General features: G+C 43.4%; 1 protein-coding gene across 1 annotated transcript in view; it reads right to left on the reverse strand.

Moving 5' to 3' along the window:
* Positions 1-24,873, reverse strand: part of LOC109409271 (histone acetyltransferase KAT7) — a 386,484-nt gene that overhangs the window by 250,355 nt on the left and 111,256 nt on the right. Inside the window, exon 6 of the mRNA XM_062850827.1 lies at positions 2,331-2,424. Within this exon, the coding sequence (XP_062706811.1) occupies positions 2,331-2,424 (94 nt within the window). The remainder of the gene's footprint in view (positions 1-2,330; positions 2,425-24,873) is intronic.

Consider the following 24,873-nt stretch of genomic DNA (forward strand, 5'->3'; position numbering starts at 1 on the left):
TTTCAACCCATTTCTTGATCTAGCGGTGGTTACGAACAAAGCAATATGCGTGAGTAGTATACGTAGAGAATAGACCTGTTCATTTTGAAACTTTTTTTCTTTGATTCTTCGTGACACATCAAATTATCAATCCACATGCAAGAACAAGTTTTCAGTTCAAAATTGAGCCAAATTGATAAAGATTTAAAGGTGTATCAAATCGATTTTGTGTTTTTTTTTGCCGTTTTCACAGAAATTTACTCAGAAATTCACAAAATTACTCCGAAAAGGTGCCAAAGATACCGTTAGGATATAGTTAGAACAATACTCTACAACTTTGCCGAAGACACTACGGTGTTTAAATTGCGTATTTCGAAGTAATTCATAAATTTTAGTTAAAAAATCGCGAAAAAAACACGATATTTTTTCGATTTTACACATAAAAGTCATGAAATTTTACATTATTTTACGTGACTAACTTAATTAGCTATTACTCCTTTGTGTAATGAACATTTCGTCCATACATCGTTTTTGTGTAGGAATCCGTTTTCATTGACTAATTATCGAAAGTATGTCACGTTGATACTAAAAATCGCACAGAGTTACCAGCACGAATTAAAACAAAGTTACCCATGATTAAGACGTCATGCCATCGAATTCTAATATCTTTTGATTTAAGTATCAGAAATGGTGCAGACGATAAGGCTCGAGCCTGCGGATCAGAACGTCCCAGGTTCAAGCTCAAATACATTATAAACTTTTTTTTCTTTCTTTGTAGCAGTTAGGATGATGAATCTGCCATGACTTACACGCAATCTCCCAAGTAACGGGATCTGCCAATTAAGCCCATTCCAGGACTAGCTAGATATTTAATTTACTTTGACAATAAATCGTGTCGACGAGATCAGCTGGGCGAAATATTGAGCATCAGCATCTTTAGCTAAAACAATTCAATACGGATGGAACTGTTTTATGGATGCAACATTTTTCAGACAACTGTGGGTGGAGCTTACTTGTATCTATTTACCCACAAATCAACACAACTACACGATGAAGGGAAACTTCATTCTTACTATTTATGCACTCTACGGTTTCGAAACAAGGCTATGATGCCAAATTGCAATGACATGCAGTGCGTAGTTTCATTAACTTATAGCTGGATCGAGACGCAAAAAAATCTTATTCCAGGACTCGAACCTTGAATCTTCTCATGCTCAACCATCTGCACCAAATTGAAACTAATGCAGATGAGACAAAGAAGTGTAATGACGTTTTAATCATGGGTAACTTTGTTTTATTCTGTGCTGGCAACGCTGTACAATTTTTAGTATCAACGTGACAAACTTTTGATAATTAGTCAATGAAAACGAATTCCTACACTAAAATGATGTATGGATGAAATGTTCGTAACACATATGAGCAATAGCTAATTAAATTAGTCACGTAAAACAATGTAAAATTACATGACTTTTTCATGAAAAATCGAAAAAATGTTGTATTTATTCGTGATTTTTCAACGAAAATTGTTGAATAACTTTGAAATACGCAATTTAAACACCGTAGTGTCTTCGGCAAAGTTGTAGAATATTGTTCTAACTATATTTTAACTGTATTTTCGATACCTTTTCGGAGCAATTTTCTGGATATTTGCGTACATTTTCGTGAAAATGCTCGAAAAAACACAAAATCGATTTGATACACCTCTAAACCTTTATCAATTTGGCTCATTTTTGGACTGAAGCCTTGTTTTTGCATGTGGATTGATAATTTGATGTGACACGGGCAGGTCAAAAAAATGAACAGGTCTAGTAGAGAAGAAGAAGAAGTAGATAGTAAAATACAAAATAAGAGGTAAATAACGAGCCAGGGATTGAACCCAGGAACTCTGTATACGAATCTGAAATGGTAGCCACTAGACCACCAAGCCCGTCTATTAAAAATGAACACCTTTGCCGCTTCACCTCAAGAAATCCAAACCATTTTGTCATCACCGCAGCGAAAGAGCAAATCAACCCCTTTTCGCACAAGTCATCACCAGAACCACGAACAGCCAACAACGCGGTAATGATGTTGTCGTTCCGATGATGGAGGTACCACAAATGATCCCCCTTATACGGTTATCAATAATCTTTATCGACACCTTTCCGATGATACCTCCGCCGATTGCTGGGGTCGTCCCTAATTGGCACTGCTGCTCGAGGTGCGGTGCGATGCGTATACCTACTAGACACCTACTTAGGAAAGAACCCGGCACGGCGGCGGCGCGCGGTAAGGGAAGGCCGACCGTAATTTAATACGTAGCATCGAAATGACACGTTTCGCATCGGCAAGTCGGTAGGATGTGTACTTACTGAAATCTATTAGCAGCCGCCCGTAACCCTTGCGCTGATAAGGGGGTAACGTCAGTATGCAGGACACGTTGTAGTTCAGGAAGGAATTTTTCTCCTGCAGGAAAGAAAAAAAAGAGAGAAGAGTGGAAAGGTGCTTAATAATTGGAGTGTGTGTGATTGGAAATTTTGATAATAGGAGGTACGTGTAATGACAAACATGATGATTGCTATTTGGCCGCTGTCAACAATAATGGCGTTAGGTGTAACAGGATACGTGTACACTATTTTTATGATAAGAAAACTGAATTAATTTGTCATACCCAATTAGCTACTGTTGTGTTGTTTCTGGTTTATTATTATGTTTATTTTTTCTATGGTAAGGTAGGTATACTCCTAATTTCATCACAGTACGAGGCATCACCGTCAACAAGGCTAAATCGTTAGATAATAACACGATCAACTCTCCCAGGATAGCTGGGCAACCCGTCGTGAAATCTGTGACTCTGTGCGTCAGTGAAGCCTGGTGTGTATCAGCGAAGAACACTAAAAGACTACAAATCTTCATCAACAGATGGCTGCGGAATATAAACCTGCCGAAACTAGCATGAGCTCCGCTACACCAATAGAAAAGATGAGACCCACTCATGACTTGTCCTCATTTTGACGTGAACCAATGGAAAATTTTGCAGAGGATATAAACTTGTAACTTCATGCCACTGAGAGCGAATTGCGCACCGGACGGAAGCAGATGGAAAATAGAAAATAACACTTTTCAAACTTGACCATCAGTTCATGCAATCAACCAGCAAATCACCCCTAGGTGTACAACGCTCGCAATTGTTTCTTGCTGTTGAAGGTCACGCCTCGAACAATTTTTCAATTATGGCCGGACCATGGCCAAGTTCATAGCGCACTTACACGCAATCGGCGCGCGTCCCGAAGCAGTTTATGCTGTTAAACACTCAGCCACCACACCACCAAGTACGCACAACAGCCTCGCCTTGCCTCGGTAACAGCAGCCGGATGCGGTCGCGCCTGTACGGCTCTGATATAATATGTTCGCCACTCTTCTTCACACCAACCGATCAGAATGAATGGCTAATGAGCTGAACGGAAAATTGATCAATTAGCACTTCGTTAACGAATTTTCGCAAAGAAGAAGGTACTTCACGGCGCTGTTCATGCTTCAACAACGGACTAGATGATAGCCCACCACCATCAGCCATTGCGCTTCCGTCACAGAGACTGGAACTGCAGTCATTAGTCAGCAGGTGATCGCCGCCCGGCTTTGTGCACTGGAACCCATCTAGACTCATCCATGATTTATGGAGTTGAAATCTTCTTCCTCGGGGGTGCAAAGAGATCCTCCAGATTAACGCTTAATGGAGAAATAATTAATGAACGCATCACAATCCAACGGCCTAGGAGCAAATTTGCATTTTATGAAACCTCCAGTCATAAATTAACCCATATCCGCCCAGCGTCCTATTTATAGGACAGATGCCCCGAACGCCCAGCGTCCTATAAATAGGACAGTCCTTTGGATGTGAATATCTCCAGAACTATGCAAAATTTTAGAATACTTTCTTCAGAGAAGATGTTCTCCACACCCATACCTTGCTCATAGTGGATAATGTAGTATGTGACTGGTTCACTAGGTGGCGTAAACGATGCTGCAAAGAATGCATATTGTCACGATCTGTGAGCATCATTTCCAATGCGAAAAAAAAAAGTTATTTCCCTGGAATCTTGACAATGGTTAATAATTTACAGTTCATTTCTTCGGCAGAATTGTTAATCAATACATACAAAAGTCGATGTATGTATGATTGTATGTTTATATGTTTGTATGTTTGTCTATTTATATGTTTATATGTATATATATGTATGTATATATCACTGGCGTAGCCACGGGGGGGGTTTTAGGGTTAAAACCCCCCCCAGAGCCAAAATTTCTGGAACAAATTCCCAGTATAAAACGCTTTGTGATGAAAAAATTTTTCGGCTGCGCCGCTATTTTTAACCTACGGCTCAAATGCATTGTATACATTTACGAAATGTGAGTGCCAAATAAAAAAAGGTATTATTGAACATCGAACACCCCTCCCAGAGCAAATTTCTGGCTACGCCACTGGTATATATGTATGCCGGAACATAGGCATAACTCTGAAATGCGTCAAGGAATTTCACAAATTTGGTATACACATTCCTTAGGATGTGGAGGTGGTAGCAAGGATATTTAAATTCAAGATGGCGGCTTAGGTTCCAAGATGGCGGTCAAAACTCCAGAATATATGCTTTTTAACGGCAATGCTGCTTCGGATACTATGCAATATAAGTACCGTCGTGCGGGGTGTCATTGGGCCAAAGTGGGGTGACATTGGGCCACTATTCCGTACATTTAGAGTACGACGGGAATGCATTTTGTGTGTCAAACTACAAGAATACATAATTCTAAGATACTTGACATCCACCGTCAAGTTCTCTGACATATATTGAACCCGTGGGATCGATGGACCAACGTTACCCTCTAGGCCCAATGTCACCCCTAATGACGGTATCTATCGATCGGGCTTGATGAGTAGAAGTCAAAAATCGATATTTTACGCCATTTTGAAATCCAAGATGGCGGCCACGGAATGGTAGTTTGAGCTATGATATCATGCAATATGGCTATCGATCGATCGGGCATGATGAGTAGAAGTAAAAAAAACAATATTTAACGCCATTTTAAAATCCAAGATGGCGGACCATATCCAAGATGGTGGCCACAGAAAGGTAGTTTAATCTATAATACCAATAGGGGTATTGATCGATCGGGCTTTATGAGTAGAAGTCAATAATCGACATTTGACCCTATTTCGAAAACCAAGATGGCGGACCATATCCAAGATGGCGCCCATGGAATGGTAGAGGGTACGGTAAAGGATAGGGCAGTGGTCATAGTAGAGGATAGTTTAGAGGGTAGGGCAGATGGTAGGGTTGAAGGTTATGATAGAGCGTAAGCTAGAGGGTTTGAATAGAGGGCAAAGAAGACAGTAAGGTAGAGGCTTGAGAATAGGGTGAAGAATTGAGATGAGATTAGATGAGCTGAGGTTCTTTTATGAGATACCTTCAGGAATTCCTTCCAGGATTTCTTCAGGCATTCCTTTCAAGAATCTTCTCAGGTTTATTCCCGAGATTCCTTTAGATATTGCTCCGGATTGCTCCGGAGTTCTCTTCAGGGATTTTTGCAGGGGTTATTTTGGAAAATCCTGAAAGGATTCTGTTAGTTTTTCTTTTCTGCATTCTTTCAGGGATTTTTTCTGGGATTCTTTCAAAGATTCCTTCCATGATTCCTGCTGTTATTCCTTAAGGGATGCCTCCCGAATTAAAAAAAATGAAAAAATATATGTTTCTTTCGAGATTGTTTTCAGGCAACCCTAGATCATAGAGACATCTTCTATGGTTCTTGCAGGAATGCCTGCTCAGCTTCTGGCCGACATTCCTGTCATGATCTCTCTAAGGAATACATCAGGTATTCTTTACGGGATTCCTTCAGGAATAACTTCAGGGATTTCTGCCAGAATTGCTTTAGAAAATCCTGAAAGGATTCTTTCAGAAATTTTACCCAGCATTCTTTCACGGATTTCTTCTGGAATTACTTCACAGATTCATTTTAGTATGCTTTCAAAGTGTTCTGTCGAAACATATTCAGAGAATTCTAATGGAATTCTTTCTATGAGCCGGGATCCTCTCTCGGGATTTATACAGCAATTCCTCCCGGGATTTCATCTGTGCTTATTTCAGGGATTCCTACCAAGCTTTCAGTTGAGATTCCCTCAGAACTCTACCAGATATGACTCCCAGAATTCCTTCTGTATATCCTCCCGGGATTCATTCGGGGATTTCACATTATCTTTTCGATGTAACTTTGATAGTGTCCAGAATAACACCATAAAATTCACATATTGTTCACGAATAAACAATCATGGAGTAGTACAAACATAAGTGGTGAAGCCGTGTGGAGTATATCTGGTTGAAATTTTATATCAAAATATGGAATGATGATGAACCTGAGCGTGTTAGTAGAATACCTGTAAATACGAGACACCGAAGACGACCATATAGTTGAGGTCGAAATACGTATCTGTCAAAGGAGACAAATTAAATGGAACAGTACTTAACACGATTTTCTTTTTTAAATATAAAAAACTTCTGAAAAGTTTACGTATGGTGAGTACGTGAAGAGAGTTTGTGGGATGCTGAAGGAAAAACTCAATTATTTTATTGGAAATAATTATCTGTGTCAAATCTAACTTCTAAAGTATTTTAACGTTTGCTTTGATTTGTTAAAAAAATGAGAAATGTTGAACATTGCAGTCGAAACTACATGAAATTACAAGAACCATGCATTGCATACTTTTAGGCGTTTATCGGGTTATAATTCTGCCCCAATTTATAAGTCCTTTTTTAATTCTTTTTGAGTGGTTATCATCTCCCTCACTTGTTTAGAGCTGCATTTTATCTATACGGACCAGAATATAACGATAGCGTAGAAGTTGTGCTGAAGTAGAACTCGAGAAAATTATCAGATATTGAGGACCTACAATAAAGAATTTTTTTGGAACTACACCATAGACTTCCATTTTTTTCATCAAATCATGCTTATTTTATTGAAACTTGACCTTTGATAACAAATTTATTTGAAGATTCGAATTGTGAGACACCTTGGGCGTTAACGGGTTAATTATCCACGGATAGACCAACTAAACAAATATTTGCAAATTAAGTCACTTTCCGGTGGCTAGTTTTACTGCCTGCCTAGCTCCTAGCGTACACGCCGCCGCCGCCCAAAGGGACAAGGCCAGTAACAGTTTTTTTTTACGATCTGGCGTCAAATGTGCTCTCGCACTCCATTGCATTAATCTTGTAATAAAACTTGGCCACCGTGTGGAACCTCTTAAAACAATGTGTATGTATCTAGCATTTTAGCTTCCTTACAACACAAGTGCGTGGAATTTTCCGCTAAACAGGTAGGTACGAGCAGTTATGAAAATTCGCAGATCCATGATTCGAAGATCGTAAAATTTGATTCATTCGCCAGGTTCCGTAGCTGGTACAATGTGATAGCGATAATTAAATTGTTTGGGATGAACGAAGAAATGAGGTAGTGTAGCGTATTAATGTGGAGAGGTGTTCGATCGAATGAGGATAATTAAGAATGACGTTCTAATTATTTTTTATTTATTATAATGGAGATCGGAGCTTAGGGTCTCCTCTCCAGTTAGCCTAGAGGTTAAGGCAATTGATCGCCAATCCGGAGACGGCGGGTTCGATTCCCGTTCCAGTAGGGAAAGTTTTCTCGACTCCCTGGGCATAGCATAGTATATTATTGTACTTGCCTCACAATATACAAATTCATGCAATGGCAGACAAATAAAGTCCTTCAATTAATAACTGTGGAAGTGCTCAAAGAACACTAAGTTGAAGCGAGGCAGGCCAAGTCCCAGTGGGGACGTAGAGCCATAAAGAAGAAAAAGAAGAAAAAGAAGAAGAATGGAGCTCGAAGTCTCAGATAATTCCCGGAAAAATACGAAGTTCCATATTCGGATTCACAGCTATGACATAGATACAAATGAATTAGCTGGTGAACATTCGCCATGTGATATCTGAGTCGGCAGTGGCCAGTCAATGCTTTGATCAGTATGCTACAATTCTGCTTCGACAGATTTGATAGATACTTCGACACCCCTAGAGATGGCTCAGTAAAATACAATTTAGTTAGACGACATGACTCCAAACTATTCCAGTATTGTTTGTGCTGACTGGTAGCCCAGATGTCAACCTGAAGCTCCAACCAACACTTGAATACCAGAATAGCTGGCTCAGGGCCAATGAAGTCATGTGATGCTCCAGTGCGAGCTAACTCATCAGCCAATTCATTTCCAGCGATGGAAGAATGGCCAGATACCCATACAAGGTAAACAGCGTTTGCTGAATTCAGCTCCTCGATTTGAGTTCGACAAGCGATAACTATCTTCGACCTGGAGTTGACCGAAGCAGATGCTTTAATAGCAGCCTGGCTATCTGAACAGAAGTACATTACTTTGCCCATTACGTGCTGCTGAAGTGCTGATTGCACTCCGCATATAAGAGCAAAGATTTCGGCCTGAAAAACGGTGCAGTGTCTAGAGTAAGGTGGGGCAAAAGTTCGACCCTAGTTGAAAATTCAATATTTTTCAAAAAACCAAAGCAGACATAAATAAATGAATACCGTCTGGTGATTCTACCATCCATGAGCTAAAACTTTGCTGAACAAAGCTACGCCAAATGTCTTTTCAATTTTAAGTTACAATACTTTTTGTATGTGTGTCTCTTATTCGAACTCTTGCCTAGTGTTTGTGGAATTTCGCTAACCGTAGCACACTATTTTGACACTTTGATAATAGGAATACCTGAAACCAATTAATATTTGATGTTGGAACTGGAATACACTTTAAAGTTCGATCTGGATTTTACCCAAATCAGGGTTAAGTTTACTACACCAAAAATTAGTAGTTTTCCGCTAAATTCAGTTAAAACAACTTTTTTTTTCAACTCTGATCGAATTTTCTCACTAATTCCATCATTTTTAGAGATAATATAGACATTTTGCAGAATTTGAGTTTTTTACCTAAAGTTGCCACATGACTCGAACTCTTGCCCCACAATTCGAACTTTTGCCCCACTATGTGTAAAATATGATTTTCAAATCTTTTTTTCAAAAAGTTATACATGCTAAGGCATCTTCAATATATACCTAGTTACGCCCCAAAATAAAATATCGAATTCGATTTCATTACAATTCCATTCCATGCGTTGGAAAGACCATCGCATATTACAATTTTTTGATCAAAAACCAACATTTTATCATAACTTTTCGAAATATTGATCAATTTTCATAATTTTTGGAGTGAAAGACTTTTTTTCAAAAAGGCTTCGAACAACCTTTACACCCGAAAGAAATAATTTAAATTGAGCTCAAAAACTTCAAAAGAAACTCTTGCCCCACTCGAACTTTTGCCCCACTTTACTCTACCAAGTGAGTAAGACTGATACAGCCTTAGCTCACGAGAATAAACACCAGCACCTGCTCGACCTTCCAGAAGGGAGCCATCAGTGTAACATACGATGCCGTCTGAAATACTTCTTTCCAGATATCCAGATGTCCACTCTTCCCGGGAAGGGAATTTCGTGGAAAATGTCCTATAGGGTAGAAGCTTCAGTTTTGGCCAGTCCGGAGTTTTGGCCATAGTGCGGTATTGAGCCTGTTGCGATCTAAATCGGCGTAAATTTATTTTTTACTAGTAGATCCTAATACAATATGATGATTACAGCTGTGAAAACCACACATTTTGATTAAAAACTGGAAGAAAAAAATATATTTCCTTAAAAAATCTGCTCCCATATATCTATTTTGGCCAGGGTGCTTCTAATTTGGCCACTCCCATAAGAAATACACTTGATTGGCCAAAATAGAAACCAAACTTAAGAATATGGCCAAAACTGCGGCAGAGCTTCTATTTTGGCCAGTGCCACTTTTAATACAAAAATCAAGTATTGGCATGATTTCTGCATTTTTCCTTCAAAATATAGATTGAAGCCTTTCTTTTGACGCATTGGTTGTTTTCATAGGATTATTGGTTATTTTTATAAAAATGATTTCCCTTAGACTGGCCAAAACCGGTGCCCGCACCCTATGGGAAATTACAAGCAGGTATCAGGTATCAGAAGGCCGGCTCCAGAGGCACGTTATCCTCCATTTGGGACATTTGTGCCATCGCCATACATATAAGCCTATTTCATCATTTACCTGAGGGAGAATGGGACAAGGGATGGAATGGGATTAGGAAAGGGAAAGGTGATGAAATAGGAAGGGGTACCCTAGAAGAGGGAATGAACGCCTAAGCGCAATGAGAGCTCATAGCCCATACCACAATGGGTTTATTCAGTGCCCTGAAAAAGACACTGTAAAAGGCATAAGCGTAAAGAGAGCGTATAGCTCATTGGAGGTAGCTTGTGACGTCATGCGACTTTCAATATGACATTGAAAGGCACGTCATCGAAAGCATCCTCAATATTCAAGAAATTACCGCAAAACCTACGTTTGAGCGAGTATTTTCCCAAAAACATATACAACTTTGTGTAAAAGAGTCACTGTGGACATCCCAAATCGGGGGGCATGTGAATTCACATGAGTAGGCATGTCAGCCAGACGAACATCACAGATGTGATAATCGACAATGCGTTTCAAGCATTCAGAAAGAACGAGGTAACCAGATAAATCTGAAACTCATTCCATCTTTATACAACGCACGCACCTTTTCGGGTTAAAACTACAGAGTAATTTCACGCCATGAAAATACCCCATAGAAAACTACAAGAGTTCAAAACATGTTTGGAATACTCAAATTCCTCTGGAGAAAAAAATAGGACAAAACACCATTTCCTCCTGAAGATTTGGATTAAGCAGAGCTTTTCAGGGCCCACTAAGTCGATTATACAGCTATAATTCTCAAGCGGAAGCTAGAGATTCATAACTATACAAAAGAATGATTTATCCGAAGATATTTTGAACTTGAACAGATCAGAGTTTCATTCAGACCTCTTGCAGTCCGCACAGACCGCAGAGGACAAGCTTCTTTTAAAGCAATAGTTATGGTATACCACAATGGAGGGCGTTGTAGGTACAAAACCACAATGAAACTCTCTTGGAGTAGCAATAGAAGTGAGTTATCCACAAAATGTGGTCGCAACCAATGAGTACAGGCTTCCTAGTTCGTTGAGCAGGGACGCCTGAATACGCAAATTTTGCGAAGGAACATTCAAAAGTGCAAAGAAGGTCAAACGGAGACTCCTCATCTGACACATGCCAATCAGTCAACTCATGACAAATTCTGCTCATGCAGAGATTGGTTAGGTGCAATTCTATGTTAAGTTATCCATGAACTGTACTACCTAAGTAATCCATCAAACTGAAGCATCTCAAATTAATGATTGAACTACTTCAGATGAAATAATCATCGTAGCAATACTGCCAAATATCAACGAAAAAATGCTGAATACAAGAGCTTGCTTGAAGGCATCCATAAGGAAAGGTCGAAACATACTGTTAACGTTATTCTAAGATATAGCATGCTCGAGGTACGACACTTCATTTAAAATGAAAGAAGCACAACTGGGTTCACAAGGTAACCTATACAGAAGTTACCCTACGAAAATGAACTTTTTGAAGTAGAGTCACTTGGGTCACGCACGCTTTTTACGCTGAAAATTGATCTGAGGTTTCCTAGCCGTAGCCACTACACAAACTAGACTGGATTACACTCTTTACAATCACAGCACCAAAAGGAAACATCAACGACAAACCAAATCGGTGTCCATTGATAAAACGCCAATGGCGAAAACGCATTAAGCGAAACCGTATAGGTAGTAATGTAAGCTAATTAACAACATTTGAATAATCCCGCCCTTATTTAGCCTCAAATTTGAGACTTAAGAAGGGCAACTGATTATCTCGGAGAAACGCAAGGTCCAGTGCACTATTGCTCCGGTTAGCGTAGTAAGGGCGTAATACTGTGGAGGACGCCCTAATTCTCCACAGGCTCCGTTTGTGGTTAGGTTTTTATTAGACCCCTCTAGCCATTCATTCCTTAGCACGGTAAGCATAAAGCCGCATAACACCATGAATTAGGGGTCACCCGTTTAGTGGACTCTTACCACTGGATCAGGCGGTCCATAGTGTTATTCTTAGCCAATTGAGACAACCGCTACCGACACTACGCAGCTTCTAGGCTTATCGGGAAAAGAAGTTAACATTGATGGCTAACTTCCGAACGAGTCCGAAATAGCCTAAAATCCCAATTCACTAAAAGATGAAACAATGAGGTGTGTGTCTTGATGTGCGGTTCACAGGAGTTTCCTCTAGTAGACCGAGTACCCGTAGACAGTAAGTGCAAGAAAGTGCTTCTTGTTTGAGATGAATGTGTAGTGGGGCAACGTCAAAGAGAACTTCGAGCGCTGCCGTAGGAGTTGAAGAGAACGCTCCATACATCGCTATTAAGCACATCCTTTGGACATGGCCTAATTTTGATTGGACCGTTCTCACTTCGCCCTTTTGCCACCACACAAGACATCCATAGGCCAATATTGGCCGAACAACAGTTGTGTAAATCCATTTTATATACTTGGGTTTTAAACCCCAAGTTTTGCCAAAGGTTCGCCGGCATTGCCCGAAGGCCATACAAGCTTTCTTGATTCTGAACTCAATGTGAGGTGTCCAGAAAAGCTTGGAATCAAAAATAACTCCAACGTACTTTACCTGTTCAGTCACATTGTTTTCAGAATCAAAGAGACGTGAAAAGAACAATAGATGTTTTACTCGCGTTTACCGAAAGGCCATATTGGCGACACCAACCCTCAGCTACCCGAAGAGCGCTTTGCATCAGGTCGAAAAGGGTGCTGATGCACATACCGACTAACAATGTAAGGTAGTCGTCGGCAAAACCATAAGTAGGAAAACCGTTATTATTGAGTTGCCTCAATAGCGTATCTGCTACGAGATTCCAGAAAAGCGGTGACAAGACTCCCCCTTGAGGGCATCCACAAACACTCAATTTCCTAATCGCTGCTTGACGCAATGTCGAGAAGAGATTTAGGTTTTTGAGCATTTTTTTATTCCAAATGGAGATCATTGGAGATATACCATGACACCGTGCGGCTTCGAATACGGCATCGAAAGGCACGTTGTCAAAGGCACCCTCGATATCTAAGAAAACACCCAAGCAGGATTGCTTTTGAGCGAATGCCTTCTCGATATCGCAAACTACTTTGTGTAAAAGAGTCACACTGGACTTTCCAGATTGGTGAGCATGTTGATTTACATGAAGAGGCACGTTGGTTATTTAGTATTTCCTGAGTATCAAAAATGTGAAATTGTTCAAAAAAAAGTTTGTTCTAGGCCATCAAACTTTATAATAGTAAAGGTCCACTGTAATTATCCTTAACCGATAAAGCTTTTTAATGCCAACTCTATCGATTCTATAGTTATGATGCTCCGAGTCGAAGCTAGAGAATTATAACTACAAGAAAAGACATCAGGTTCATCTGATGATAAAATGTCCACACATCCGGGAAGGTTGCACTGAATAAACATTCCAAAACATCCTCATCAGTTGCGTTGCTATTTGGCAAACAAAGTTCGTTCACTCGGAAATTCTCAGCTTGTGCAAGTATTTTGTTGCAACGACTGATTTCACTCAAGCTGGAACCTTTTGAACAATGCTTTTTCCAGCCGGATCGTACAGCAAACCGAAGAGCTTTCTGGTAGGCCTAGCAAGCCGACCTCAAAGCTTCCGATCCAGCCAAACGTCGTCTGTTCCAACTCTGGCTACATTGTTTCCTGAGCTTCCTGGTCCGTAGAGGGCAAGCTTTTTTAAAAGCTTCCATGATGAAAATCGTTTTAGTATCAACAGCATCATCTAAATCATTTGGAATGTCAATTAATAGAAGGTATCCATGAGATTTGGCCTCAACCCAGTTGGTTGACCAGTGATTCCTGAAACACAAAATTTGCAGATTAACATTCAAGTATTTAAAAACGATGTAGCGATTGTCAGATAAAGATTCTTCATCTGACACATACCAATTGGTCATCTCGTGACTAATTCTACAAGAGCAAAGGGTTATGTCTAACGCTTCTTCTCTAGCAGATACAATGAAAGTTGGGCGGTTCCCAAGTAACACACATGTTATATAATAGTTACGACAGCGCAAGTTTTGGTTGTATAGAAGTTTATTTTACGTTATTTCAACACAATGTTAGAATTACGTAAAATAAACTTCTATACAACCAAAACTTGCGCTGTCGTAACTCTATTATAACATGTGTGTTGCTTGGGTTACCTATGTTAAGTAATCCAAGATATGTACTACTTAAGTATTCCATCAAACTGGAGTCTCTCCCCGGGTAGAGGTAAAATACTGACGATCAAAACACGATATTGGTTTGATTGATATAAGAGATAAAAGATCTGAAAATAATATCTGAAAAATGTTCCTGGAACATCTGAACAATATCAAAATTTGATATTTCAAGATCATACGAATAGCTCGCTGCTATTGGTTAGATCTTACAAAATCTAAATATGATTTGATGATGATGTTTCAGGAGTAAATTTTTGATTTTATTTTTAGATCTTTTATCTCTTATGTCAATCAAACTCATATCACTTTTTGATCTCCATATCAAAATATGCTATTATTGAGCTCTTTTCCTCTACTCGGGTCAAGTAAATGCCTGAGCTGCCCCAGATGATCATTAGGTCGGCTCCAGAGGCCTCTGATGATATGGTGAGCATTAGCACCACTGCCAACAATTAGCGGAAGGCCTTCTGAAGTGCAGTATGCGATGACTTGCTTGAAAGCATCAATAGGGGGATGGTTCATCATTCGGTAAATACATCGAATAATAAACGTATTTCCTATTGAGGTCCCCGACAGATACATCGATTGTGATAGCACATACATCTCTAGTGGTTAGTTCAGAGATGAGTCTCGCACCGATTGCGTTGTTGAGTACACATGCTCGAGGCATGACACGCGGGTTTGCCATTCCATTGTTACTGAAATTAGCAAACACCGGTTTCAGAAGGTTTCCTAGATAGACATTTCCTTACGAAATTTCCTTGGACTAAAGCCAGTTGGGCTGTACCATTTTGCATAAGATTGATCGTTGCTGCTCTTTTATGCTGAAGATAGATCTGACCCAAGTAACATTTTTAGTTTTCTTACAGTCTACAATCTGTTGTTACAATCAAAGCAATAAAACTTATTTTGAAGCTTAGTAATCCTAACAGCTCTAATAAACCCATGATAAAGCCCTATAAAACCCGAAAGGGCCCACCCTACAGGAGGTTGTTAAAGCCATTCCCTAAAACGTTTTATATGCTCCTTGGTTTTGTGTCATATTCTTGTAGTATACTATACGGCATAGATAAGACATGTTGTGTAGGTCGCAATAAGATCAACAAGCCGTTTTATAGTTCTAAAAACGCCTTAAATGAACGATTAAAACTAAAAACTTAAAGCAAATGTGAAACTAAAATCATAGCGTCAACTTGTAGTACATTGCAGATTGTAAATGATAAAAAAAAAAAAAAAACGAAAATTAGGTTGGTTGTCCATTTCAATAATATTTATTTACAAATTTCCACGGAAAAAAGCTATGTTGCTGTGACAAAGAAATTCATGCCAAAAAAGTTTACCGGCATAATCCAATAAATTGTTTCTGAATAAGGCAAAGCGCCTCGTCATTTTGAGGTTTCCGGCACATTACAATTAACAATTTTTATCTTGCTTGCAAACATATGCATACAAATCACAATCCAAACACTAACATGGCTCTCAGAGCTTGCAAGCATCATTGCGATGAAAAATATGGATACCGTCAAGTTAAATCCTCCTGTTTGAGATTGCTTAAGATCAGTTAGTGTAAAAGGAACATGTTTTAGAGTTGCTGTTCTTTATGAATATGGCGCAAAGCCTAGATTACATCTTCTGATTCAAAACGCATTATTTTTTACGCTGCCCAAATGCTATTAGGTTCTATGGAAATGCAGGTTCAGATTAAATGCTATCAAGAACCTGCCCCTGTCAAAAATGTAAACAATCCAAAAGTTTTTTTTACTTTCGTCAGGGGTTTAGTAGTGCTTCGTGTTTTCTCGTGGCTATTTTATCTGGTTTGAGTATTTGGTAAGTAAATAGTGATAATCACAGGATACCGGCTGTAACCGTGTGCGAACATTATTCATTCTCATTGCTGGAGCTGGAGCAAACGGTACCCACCATCCACCAGTTACTTTGGAAACCTCGGTTGCAATCCAGACTCTAGTGGAAGATGCTCAATTTAATCGCCTAGTTTTAGTATTTAGTTTTAATACGTGCTTAACAGTTCGCTAACAATAACATTTTTGCTTGACAAAAAGGCAAGCAGATAAGTTTTATTCGCTGGACTCATAGTTATCTACGGAATGTTTTAAAGTTGCTTGTGTCGTTAAAGCTGCTTTGCATCATGAACTGCTTCAGTAAACCTAAAAAGGTTTAAAGAATCCATTGATTGATTGATTTGTCTTTATTAGAGAGGCTTTCAGCCCTTGGCTAAAGAATCCATGATAAAACCTCAATAAATTATGTCTAAGATCAGAAAGCATTGAAATTGTTACTTGGGGAGTTTGATGAGGCAAGATTAAAAGTTTACAATAACAGCGTAAAAGAGAACTGCAGCAATAAAACCAGATCGGCATCGATTAGAAAACGCCAAAAGCGAGGAAACACAGAATACAGTGTGTAAATCGCATAATGCGAATTTGTGTGAAGAATTAGCAATAAGTTAAAATTCACAAATACAAAGAAATTAAAAAAAAAAAAAAGCATAATGCGAAACCATATAGATGGAAAATTAAATTAATGAATGACATCTTCATAACCCCGCCCTTATTCAGCCTCAAGTTTGAGACCAAAGAAGGGCAGCTGATTGTCTCGGAGAAGCATAAAGTTCACCGCGCTATTGTTCCGGTCAGCGCAATAAGTGCAAAATACTGGGGAGGATTCCCTTGTAATCCACAGTCTCCGTTAGCATAAAGCCACATAACACCATGAATTAAAGGTCATCTGATTAGTGGACTCCCAACACTGTAACACGCGATCCGTTGTGTTATTCTCAGCTAGCTCAGCATACCGCTACCGACACTACACAGCTATCTAGGCTGATCGGGAAAATAAGTTAAATATTGATGGTCATGTCCAAACGGGCCCGAAAAGCCGATCCTCAACTTTCCAAGCATGTCGAAGAAATGTCGCAGCAACGCATGTTTTGGTTGCACAGAAGTCACTGTGACTTATATCTAACACACTAATGCTAGAAGCGAGTCACAGTGACTGCTGGTTGTACAGAACATTGTGTCTTGACAAGCCTTAATAAGCTCGCACTCATGTAGTTAGAAACGCTGGCTCGGTATTCTGTGCGAATGCTTTAGAGACCAGGTCATACCGAGGCGGCCGTCAGTACCGTAAAATATCAATGTTAGACATAGTTGTGGGTGGGTGCCACTTAAACATCACCAGACAGTGGTCAGTGGACAGTGGGGGCAGCAGGGACGGATGTCCTGGGGCCTGACGCACCCCCCCGCTTGCGAGTCAGCCGCGTAGTTGCCGGCTAAGAATAGGACTACTAACCCCAATTCAAGGTGTCAAGCGACCCGTGCCGAGGAATGAGTGATCGAGGGGGTGAAAAAGATGCTCGATCTTTAACGGAGCCTGTGGGGTACCTGGGCACCCCCCACAGTATGCTGTCCCTTACCGCGTTAATGCAGAGCTCTGGCGTGGTGGACATTATTTCTCGTGCAACTCGTGGGAATCAAATATGAGTAAAAATCTTAAAAATCCAAATACAGGTGGAAGTAGCGGTGCGATCAACCCCTTCGCAAGAAGCGGGTTGATGAGGTCTCCTACTAGGAGAAGCGAGGAGTCAGGTGCTGGAAGCTGCTTACGCAGCTCAAGCGTGGGAGCTCCTGTCCACTCCACGGCAAGCCAGCCGGCGGAGGTCATGGACGGAGCATGGTTGCTGAGGGCCATCAGCCAAGCTGCAGAAAAAGGACGGCCCGCATTTGAGGTGGCTGAGCAGCAGCTCGGCAAAATTATCGACTTTGCGACGACTAAGTCGAATATAAGCAAGGACCTGAAAACGGCCTTGCTTCGGCTTAGGGCGTCTGTCGATAATGCCAAGCAGGAGCACGCGGTTGCGTTGCTGGCTGCAGCAGCGGCGGAACCCGCAAAGGAGAAAGCGTCTAAGTTTACGCAAACGGAGGCCTTCTCCTTCGCGGGTAGTCCGAAGAGAGTGGAAGCGAATGCTCGCGACAAGCATTCGCAGAAGCGGGCGAGGCAGCCGTCAGGTGAGGAGCTGTCTGGCGGCGCCCGCAAGGCCAGGCGTATAATAACCCCGAAAGCCGGTGTTAACGCTGGAAAGTCGGACCCCAGCCAGGGTTCCCGGAAAGCTGGGAAGGGTGGGCCTGAAAAGGCCGGCCCGTCCCGGAATGATGGGAACAAGGGGTTGCGACCAATGGTGGGCCCTCAGCAGCCACAGAACAGGGCGATCCAAGGAGAGGACCCTCCTTGGACAAAGGTAGAGCGGAAGAGGAAGAAGAAGGGGAATCCGCAGGTAGAAGTGCAGGCCGCCTAGCCAAGGCGTAGGAAGGCAGGTGCCAGGCGCGAAAAAGGTGACGCTATCGTCATCAAGACCGAACAGTCGAAATACTCGGACGTCTTGAAGGCGATGAGGTGCGACGCCAAGCTCGAGGGTCTTGGAGCCGACGTACGCAGTATCAGACGTACTCGTACGGGCGAAATGATCCTGGAGCTTAAGCGCCAGAAGGATCACAAGGGCGCCGCCTACAAGAGGCTGGCAGAAGAGGTCCTTGGAGATGGAGTGGAGGTGAGGGCTCTTACGCATGAGGCGACTCTGAAGGTCAAAGACCTAGATGAGATCACCGAAGCGGAAGAGCTCGTCACGGCACTGCGGCAACAGTGCTATGTTCAGGTGGCCGTCACAGCCGTTAGGCTGCGGAAGGGGCCAGCAGGGACACAGATAGCTCTGGTTCAGCTACCTGTGGCGGATGTTAAAAAGTCCGTTAAAGTAGGGAGTATTAAGGTGGGCTGGTGTGTTTGTCACCTGACATTCCACGAGCCACCTGAGGTTTGCTTCAGGTGTCTGGAACCAGGACACAAGTCGTGGGACTGCAAAGGCCCCGACAGGCGCAAACTGTGTAGGCGATGCGGCGCTGAAGGTCATAAGGCCCAAAGCTGCACGAGTCCGCCCATCTGCATGATCTGTACCGGGAAAACCTCGAAAAACAGACATGCGATGGGTGGTCCAGGGTGCCCGGCCTTTAAGAAAGCCGCAGTGAGCAACAAATCACAGTGCAGGTAACGCAGCTGAACCTGAACCACTGTGATGCGGCTCAGCAACTGCTTTGTCAGGCGGTTTCTGAGTGGGAGACGGATATCGCCATCATTTCGGACCCATACCGAGTACCCGCCGGCAACGGCAACTGGGCCTCGGATGGGACCAGGAAAATGGCGGCGATATGGACGACGGGTAAATACCCCGTGCAGGAGTTGGTGTCTACTACCTATGAGGGCTTCGTGGTCGCCAAAGTAAACGGGGTCTTCTTCTGTAGCTGTTATGCGCCTCCGCGGTGGCCGATCGAGCGGTTCACGCAAATGCTGGACCGCTTAACGACCGTGCTAACAGGGCGAAGGCCGGTGGTAATAGCGGGTGACTTTAATGCCTGGGCTGTGGAATGGGGAAGCCGTTTCACGAACCAGCGGGGTCAGATCCTGCTAGAAACACTGGCCATCTTAGATGTCGACTTGGCTAACGTCGGTACCAAGAGTACCTATAGTCGAAACGGAGCGGAGTCAATTATTGACGTGACCTTTTGTAGTCCTGGCCTAACAAGTAGTTCGAACTGGAGAGTAGATGATGGCTACACTCACAGCGACCACCTGGCGGTTCGCTACAGTATCGACTACAACAACAGCAGACAGCGGATAGAAGAAGAGGCGGCTAGGTCAAGGCCAAGCCCTCGTAGGTGGAAGACATCATACTTCGACGAAGAGGTATTTAGGGAAGCGCTCCGCCGTGAGCGAAACTTACTCGGTTTAGACGGCGACGAGCTGGTAGCGGTGCTCTCACGTGCGTGTGATGCGACCATGCCTAGGAGGGTCCACCCTAGAAATGGGAGGCCACCGGCTTACTGGTGGACCGACGCGATTGCGGACCTGCGCCGCGCCTGCCTACGGGCTAGGCGGCGGATGCAGCGAGCACGATCAGAGGAAGAGCGAAACGAACGGCGGGTGGTGTTCGCCGCTGCAAAAGCCGCGCTCAAGACCGAGATAAGAGCAAGCAAAAAGGCCTGCTTTGAGGGTCTCTGTCAGAGTGCCAATACGAACCCGTGGGGTGATGCCTACAGGATCGTTATGGCCAAGACGAGAGGTGTGATGGCTCCTACAGAGCAATCTCCAGAGATGTTGGAGGGGATCATTGGAGGACTTTTTCCGCGTCATGATCCTAGTCCTTGGCCTCCTTTCGTAGGACAGCCGGGGACTGGGGCTGGCGATGAGGAAATGGTCACCGATGTGGAACTTGCGGGGATAGCTAAGTCCCTTAGCGTAGGTAAGGCCCCAGGTCCGGACGGAGTTCCGAACCTGGCCTTAAAAGTAGCTATTGCAGAAGCTCCCGAGATGTTCAGGTCTGCTATGCAGAAATGCCTGGACGAGGGAGTTTTCCCAGAAGCTTGGAAGAGGCAGAGCCTGGTACTATTGCCAAAGGCGGGGAAACCACCCGGAGACCCGTCGGCATATAGACCAATATGCTTGATTGACACGGCGGGGAAGGTGCTCGAAAAGATCATCCTCAATAGAATGTTGAAGTTCACTGAGGGCGTAAATGGTCTCTCGAGCAACCAGTATGGCTTCCGGAAGGGGAGGTCCACCGTAGACGCTATCTTGTCGGTTACAAAAACCGCCGAGAAAGCACTCGAGCCTAAGAGGAGGGGAATTCGCTTTTGCGGGGTAGTGACTCTGGATGTAAGGAATGCATTTAATAGCGCCAGTTGGGCTGCTATTGCTGATGCGCTCTTGCGTCTGGGGATACCGGAGTACTTGTACAAGATTCTCGGAAGCTACTTCCAGAATCGCGTACTAGTATATGACACGGAGGTGGGTCGGAAGTGCTTTCACATAACCTCAGGAGTCCCGCAAGGTTCCATCCTGGGTCCGGTGTTATGGAATGTCATGTACGACGAGGTGTTGAGGTTAGAGTACCCAGTGGGAGTGGTGATTGTCGGATTTGCCGACGATATTACGCTCGAAGTCTACGGTGAAACGATCGAGGAGGTGAAGTTGACTACCGACCACTCGATCAAGGTTGTGGAGGCGTGGATGCGGTCCAGAAAACTGGAGCTGGCTCACCACAAGACAGAGGTGACGGTTGTTAACAACATGCAGTCGGCGCAGCAGACGGAGATCAGTGTAGGAGAGTGCACTATCCTGTCGAAGCGCTCTGTCAAGCACTTGGGCGTGATGATCGACGATAAGCTTACCTTCGGTAGCCACGTCGATTATGCCTGTAAAAGAGCCTCCACAGCTATTGCGGCACTGTCCCGGATGATGTCCAATAGCTCAGCGGTGTACGCCAGTAAGCGCAAGCTTCTGGCTAGTGTTGCTACGTCCATACTTAGGTATGGCGGCCCGGCGTGGGGTACCGCGCTAAGTACTGAATGCTACCGACGGAAGCTGGAAAGTACTTACAGGCTTATGTGTCTGAGGGTTGCAAGCGCGTACCGTACCGTGTCACACGACGCTCTCTGTGTCATTACTGGTATGGTGCCCATCAGCATTCTTATCAGTGAGGATATGGAGTGCTTCGAAATGCGCGGCACAAGAGGCATACGCAAGACTGTCAGGATGGCCTCTATGGTCAAATGGCAGCGCGCGTGGGACAGTTCCACCAAAGGAAGGTGGACTCATAGGTTGATACCGAGGGTAGATAGTTGGATTAATAGGCGCCATGGGGAAGTTTCATTCCACCTGACACAGGTCCTTACAGGTCATGGTTGCTTCCGACAGTATCTACACCGTTTCGGGCATGCGGATTCTCCCGAATGCCCAGTGTGCAATGGTTTAGAGGAAACGGCGGAACACGTTTTGTTCGTGTGCCCGCGTTTTCGCACAATGCGTGACCGCATGCTTGCCACATGCGGGGAGGACACAACTCCGGACAACTTGGTCCAGAGAATGTGTAGGGATGAGATTAGCTGGAATGCCGTTTCAACGGCTATCACCCATATCGTCTGGGAGCTACAAAGGAGGTGGCGCGTGGACTCGGAGAATGGCTAGTCCAGATGCAGTACAAGAGGTGGTCCAGGGGTTCGAAGTCGGCTTCGTAGGTCATACCGGTGCCCTGCGGTCGAGATCGACCCTTACAGCGATTAAGTGGCCGCGGAGAGGAAGTCCCGGTAGCGGTGCTGTCGTGGCGTCAGTCTACTGGGTTGGATCTGAGCCCGCGGTTGGAAAGGGGTCCCCGGCAAGGGTCGGGGTAGGTGAGACCCTGCTGTCTGCAACCTACGGATGCAGCTGATAAGGCCTGAAGGGTAGTGATACCCTTGCCTTCAGCAGGTCAGATCGGGTTGCATGTGGGCATCAGTTCTTGATGTCCGCTCAGCAGTAGGGCGCGGGCGGGGTTGACCCTGCCCGCCTTCCGTGGACAAAGGGAGTGGCGAGGACCACTCGGGAAACTGGCTAAGCGCCAGCATGCTATCGTGATGGACTCTCCAGTGCGAGTCATCGATGTTCGTTGCTGCTAGGCTACGGCAGCTAACCTTGAGGGTGCGATATGCACTAGCCCCTCTCTGAAGCAATACCTTTTTGGTGGTTCCGGAGAGACGTAGGGTTTGGCGACCATAGGAATGTGTTTTAGTGGGTCGAGGAGAGAGTAGTCCTGGCTTCTACCGGCATTGTAGAAGACGGCCTCATCCCCACACTACCCTAACCTTCCTGTTAGGGTGTCTGATGAGCAGATTTATCCCCCTATGGTTTAGAAGGAAAAAAAAAAAAAAAAAAGACAGTGGTCAGAGTCGATGTCAGCGCCACGATAGGTCCTATCTTCGGTGATGTAGGTCACCCATCAATCTTATTGTCATTTCGCTTCTCATGTTTTAACGCATGGCTTGCACTGCTAACATCAACTCAAAGTCATCCAAAAAATATATTCGGTTTGATCTTATCATTGGCACGTGTACTAGATCATTGTGCAAATTCTCAGAAAAACAGCAGTCGTCGAAAACTAACATGATTAGGAAAACACTGTAACATGAACCGTGATGATTTACGGCATTGCTGCACATGGTTGCTCTTTGTAGATTAGCTGAAGTCCCCGATTGCAAAAATTAGCAAAACAGCAAATCACATTAGCGGATGATAAAATATACATTTCCAGCTACTGCACACTCGTGAAAAGTTTTGACTATACATAATAGTAAAAAAATCTATTTTCGGACACAACCTACGAAGCCTCGCACGCAAAAGAGAAGGGGCTTCCAATTTTTCAAACGTGATGAACACGCTCGCTCCGGTTAGTCTATGTTGGCCTTGTAATATACTACTTCTATTCAAACCTATGTGCGCCTCCGAACAGGTAGGTACATGTGGGTACGGGCGTTTCATTCATAAAAATGTAAATCAGGCCGAGACGACCAAGCGCGGTTCTTTCGGTTCACGGTCAATTGTTCAAACACTGCGCCCCATTTGTAACGCCAGGGTTCATTCATAAATATTTACTGCTGGCGGCGGTGCCTAGCCTAAGCCTAGGCCCGAAAGCGCCGGAAGACGGACGGAAGAGAATTAGGTTCTAAAATGTTAAAAAATCGCATTAATGATTGCGAAATAGAACCACTCGGCCAGCCACCTTCTATCCTAGAGACCAAGATCGCGGTCTTCAATTCGGTAGCCAACGGCAGCTATAGCTTCGAACCCCTGTCATTAATTTGACCCGATGTGTCGTAAATCTTGCCCGCCGTGATCCGAAGAACCGTCGTTGTGTCCCACGTTGGACCCACTCCGGCACCGTTTGACCGTGGCAAAGTGGAATTAAATCATTCCGGATGGATGAACGACGATTCCATAATTCGAACCCAAGGAATGCTTTCTAAGTATATGGGTCCGCGCCGCTCGCTCAGATACCCGTAGACATGAAAGATTCATGAAATCAATGATTCGCAAACGGCTTAACCCGGGGCACCTCTCGGTCGAACGCGGTGTTTAGGTTCAGAACCGACTAATACGAGCCAAAACAATGGGATAATGATTTGGAAACAATTGTGCCCATTACCTATAGGAACGAAGGGGAACCTGGCGCTGGTCTGATGGTTTGATGGAGTCAGATTAGTGTCTTCGATGCTTCAACACGTGTCAAATTATCTACCAGGGGGAGCTAATATTGCACGGGAAATTGTTATTTTAACTCCTTCTTTTACTTCTTGCGTACACAATCGGATGAAACAATGTTTCAACAGTTTTCAACACTGTCGGTCTCCCACTCAGATACTTAATGTATCAGAACAACGTGGGAGACAAATGATTTTTGGATTAAAGTTTTCATTAAACAACTATGTATAACAATAAATCAGTGACCGTGATAAGTAAATATTAATATGACTTGCCTCACAAACGAATCGTGTGCACAGATTATATATTCCAAACCAGTACTGCGAATTATCGCGACCATCACGAGACAATTGTTAGATCCTATTTCTGATATATTGCTGTTCCCAAGTGATAGGAACCCGCTGCACAGTGGAAAAAATCGACCCAAAAAACGGATCTTTTAACGCCGCTGGTTTCGGTACGTGAAGTTGACCATTTCTGACGTAAAAAAGTACGAGAAATCGATTGGTGCTAAATTCATTCACCGCACGGCACGGGAAGT

The sequence above is a fragment of the Aedes albopictus genome, chromosome 2 (genome assembly GCF_035046485.1).
Source record: "Aedes albopictus strain Foshan chromosome 2, AalbF5, whole genome shotgun sequence".
Lineage (NCBI taxonomy): Eukaryota > Metazoa > Arthropoda > Insecta > Diptera > Culicidae > Aedes > Aedes albopictus.